This window comes from Pleurodeles waltl, chromosome 12, assembly GCF_031143425.1.
Source record: "Pleurodeles waltl isolate 20211129_DDA chromosome 12, aPleWal1.hap1.20221129, whole genome shotgun sequence".
Lineage (NCBI taxonomy): Eukaryota > Metazoa > Chordata > Amphibia > Caudata > Salamandridae > Pleurodeles > Pleurodeles waltl.
The window spans coordinates 665295548-665300227 of NC_090451.1; the positions used below are offsets into that span (position 1 = coordinate 665295548).

General features: G+C 41.9%; 1 protein-coding gene across 3 annotated transcripts in view; it reads left to right on the forward strand.

Annotated features, from left to right (window-relative positions):
• The window catches only part of SYT11 (synaptotagmin 11), a 117823-nt gene extending 114647 nt beyond the window's left edge, over positions 1-3176 (forward strand). For all 3 annotated transcript variants that reach the window (XM_069218472.1, XM_069218470.1, XM_069218471.1), the window contains one exon: positions 13-3176. In XM_069218472.1, coding sequence (XP_069074573.1) covers positions 13-323 — 311 coding nt within the window. In that variant the 3' untranslated portion in view covers positions 324-3176. The remainder of the gene's footprint in view (positions 1-12) is intronic.
• The last annotated feature ends 1504 nt before the right edge of the window (positions 3177-4680 follow it).

Below are 4680 nucleotides of genomic sequence, written 5' to 3' on the forward strand. Positions count from 1 at the left end.
TCTCATATGCAGATCCTTATGTCAAGGTCAACATCTACTATGGCCGTAAGCGCATTGCCAAGAAGAAGACACATGTCAAGAAGTGCACACTGAATCCTGTTTTCAACGAGTCGTTCATCTATGACATCCCAGTGGATCTGCTGCCAGACATCAGCATTGAGTTCCTGGTCATCGACTTTGACCGCACGACCAAGAACCAGGTGGTGGGTCGGTTGATCCTAGGTGCGCATAGTGTCACCGCTGGCGGCGTGGAACATTGGCGGGAGGTTTGCGATTACCCCCGGAAGCTGGTTGCCAAATGGCATAGCCTCAGTGAATACTAGAAGTGGATTAGAGTGCAAAGGGATCCAGTGTGGGTTTTGGGGGGGGGAGGCAGAGGGTGCCCACGGCCCTCTTGTATAAGAGACTTACACCTTGTTTTAGCGGTAGATGACCACTTTATGATGCTGATCCTCTAGTGATGTGATTCCGCAGGGGTGCTGACGTTCAAAGATGCATCATTTTAAATCATTAAAAGAACAAAAAATAAACACAGACTTAAATATACTAACAGTATAATCACATTATGCATGCCGATCTACCCAGTGAGGATTTGTATAACCTACCAATGTCAAACAACCAATGTTCGCAATTCTTTGTCACTAAAATTGCTCACAGTCCTGGGCTCTTCTTCTACATGCTATTGCAATCTGGCACTTTGGCCACATTGGTTAAATTGAAGTTGTCCAAGAATTCACGACCCAGAATGCATTACTCTGTGAGATGAACTCGTGTGGCAGGATAGATGGTGTCCCAGTTGCATGGAGACCATGAGTCATCTTAGTTGTGCATCCCCCACACTGATGACGACACATAGTGTACTGAGATGTTTTGATGCATTTTCACTCAACCCTAGCCCTTGATATGCCTTTATGTGCTAAGTGTTAATCTTTTTGGTCTATTTGTGCCAGTTTGACTTGGTCGTCATCAGTGCTCAACATTTCATGTACTGCGCAAAGTCTTCAGGCTTGCATTAGCTGACTCCCAGCCCTCAAAGTTTCTCTTTTTCAAGTTGTACATTGAAAAAATTGGAACAATAATTGGGCAACAAACAAAAGGTTGAGATGTTGACACTGTAGCGTACCATGTTACTGCGGTCAAAATATCGATCTACCTATATATTGTAACAGGATGCAGAATTAACAGTAAATCTGTGCTTACCTTGACAACATTTCGGCAATCGATATTACAGTTATGATATACTTGTGACATGCTTGTGTGGTACATGTTCGGTATACGTGTAGTATCCCTGTGATATATACGTCTGGTTACGATACACATGTAGGCTGATCTTTTCGGTACTGAAAATGTGACACACAACATCAAAGGTAGATTAGGAGCAAAAATGCTGTGCATGGATTGGGGCAATCAGGAAATATCTCTCATTAAACCTGGGGCCTCCGGAAGACCAATAGAAGCATGGACCAACCGGTACGAACTGGACATGTGAGTGACCTCACTGTAGTTGTACGGGATTTTTGGGATGCCAATGTGTCTCTTCGGTTTTGAGATTACTCAACTTGGATGACAAACTATGGTTTGAAGAAAGGTTGTGTTTTCTTACAATCTGCTTTGTTTCTCTTCTTTAAAGGTACATAATTTCTCATTACATTTTACTAAATTTAGTAAGGAAAACAGTTCATGTCCTGGAGGCCCTGAAGAAGTTAGTGTGCTGTAACTTGTGTTACCAGACAAGTAAGCAATATGATCAAGTGACCGCAGCGGCAAGCAAATAATGAGAGCTGGCATTTTTTTCAGTGGCTGTATGTAAGCATACCTCTATACCCTTTGAGTCTCCCAGGAGGGTGAGATACTTATTGGAGGGGGCTACCTCATTGAAAACAAGAGTGATGAATAAGAACGTGGAAAGTGAGGAAGGCTATGAATGGGCACGTTCCACTGAAGTGTATCCCAGTAACCTCCTTGTTTGAAGGATGAACATACATTTGAAGAAGGGTGTTTGAGAGGTATGCGTGAGTGCCTCCCAAGATGTGTCCACTGGAGAGAGAATGTAACCACAGGGTGAATGATCTGATTTCCGTCCTAGTACCTTAAAATCAAACCCACTGCATTTCTTACAGATGTTCTTCACAAATAGTAGTGTCAATGTGCTATAAGGTGTGAGAATGTTTCCAACACAGGACAACAATTAGCACATAATGACAGACAGCTCCTCGAGCTCTGTTACACCTATCATAAGCGCTTCTGTTTTAGAAGAAGTGACAGATCTTTTACTACACGCTCATGTTAGCTTTAATCCACTCTTTATCCTCGAGGCGTTGACCATGATGTGTTTGCCAGTGTGAGGATGACACATAGGAAGAAGCTACAAGAATAAGAGCTAATCCTTCTAAAAAGCACAGCACAAACTGAGTTGCCTTGGGCACTTAGATAGTCGATGTTCCTATTAACCTACTCATTCGTATCATTGGGAGCATGAAAGAAAATGATGAGAAGGCAATAACTGGATTTCAAACTATGGATCGGGGTTTTAACAGACCTATTCATTAGGCGCATTAATCTACTGAGCATTTTACTGTAAATTGTTCTAATGTTAGTTGGAGAGGCTAATTCGTACTTACTGCACCCGTTTTGCCCAACTATAGTAGAATATGCTGCAGATAAATATAGCAGATGCCCCAGCACTAGACTTATCAATGGCTATATATTTGGGAGTTGTCGGTGGTAATAAAATTATGCTTCAAAAAGGTATATCTTTGTATCAGCGCTGGAAGTTATAATATACAAGCAAATCTGTTCTAACTTCAATCCAGATCGTGTTCTAAATATCCAATACTATTAAAAAAATATGTTTTTTAGGCTCTCTTTCACAATGGCAGATAATTTGGACAGTTTTTCCTCTTCAGCTGCCACACTCTAGTTTCACAAGAGCTCTATCCTAGCGCTGGAGATGTCAAAGGTGGACAGACACCGCCATGTTCTATTTCCTTCCGCTCATTGCTCTGTGTGGACCTCCAACTGGAAAGAACATCTTGAACCGGAAATGTACATACATCTTTGTTTCCTTGTTAAGATTTTGATGCTATTGTTTACAGTGTTCTGTGTGAAGTGGCATGAGGCCCTCATTAAAGGGCAAAGCCCACCATAAACGTGTGTAAATAAAAAAATAAACCTGACGTTGACAGTGAGGAGGTTCTCACACACAAGTGTTGGTTGTCGTTCCTGCCACTTTCAGACTCCCTAAGGATGTTGATAACCTAGTGAGTCGCCGTCTTGTGTGAAACTGTTGTTGGCATAGACAGGAATCTTATGAAACTCCTACAGGCATTGCCACTGTTTTCAGGAAACATGCCCAGATGTGTTCATTTTTTGAGGCGTTGTAAGGGCAGAAGCAAGTAATGAATACCATTTTGTGCAAAGTCCACCTGTATTTTAAATAACTTGGCACTTAGACCTCTGTTTTTGAAACAACATACAAGAAGAGTTCACACAAATCTAAAAAAACACTGAAGTGAATTCTTATTGTGTTTTTTGTTGAAAGATTAATTTGCCAAGGAGTGAGTCTTGAGATCTCTGGAAACTAGACCTCTCAGGGGCCAGGTAGAAGTAGAGATCTCAAGTCTGCTAGGTATGTGCAGACCTTTTTATGTTTGTTATGTGGCATTCAGCAGTGCAGGTGCCAGACTGCTGAGCAGCTATTGACAACTAGCATGAGGCAACCAGAGAGCTGGAACAAACAGGCCGGGCTGACGGATCTGGGATAGAAAAGTTGGAGGTCTTAAACAAACAAGACAATAGATCTACCCACTTCTGATATTGGGTAATCTGAGACCTAGATAAGACAACACGAGGTGAACTCCTCACACTAGACTAGGGTCTACCTGAGAGATAGAAAATAGCTGATCTAAATTTACCATTCAAACCTCACATGGGTAAACCTTCACATGAGACAACTTGAGAGCCAAAAAAAAAGGATTCTCCAGTCCTCGAATGGGGCAGTTAGAATGCTAAAACTCCAGGACCAAAACTTCTACTCACACCTGACATGGGACAAACTGAGCCCTAGGAAAAAATGATTGGGGAACTACTCACGCATGCATAATGAACACAATAAGATTTAACTAAGGACTAGATCAACTGCTCGCATGGTACATGGGAAAATTTGAGATTTAAAAAAAAACTGTAATGGGCAAACTATTCAGACATGACAAATTACCACTCAAAACTTAATACAGAGAAATGCAATGTAATGCGGTACACGTGCCTAACATGGAACAACTTGATCTCTGCTCATGCTTGTGTTTTTGAGGATGGGTTTCTTCTGTATCCTTCATTTATTATTTCCTACATTATCGATGGATTGTTTAGTGATTAGGCTTGTGGTGGCCAGGACTGCACGTTCTATAGTTGTACGGATTTGCACAGGTCTCGTTCTCTTTTGTAAAGGCACAGGAGAGCTTTATATATTAAAAATGGCTGTCTCAAAGTATTTTTAGTAATTCAGAAGATTGTGCACCCATTTATTCTGTGCACGGGACCACCAGGAAAGAAATGTGGAGCCGCGTCCTCCTCCACAGTGAGACAAAGGAAGAGCGGCAGCTGTGATGTCAAGATGGCAGCTGCTCCAGAAGAAAATCAGGTGCAGAGGTAAGGGCTGAGGCAGAAGTTTCAGGTAAGGGT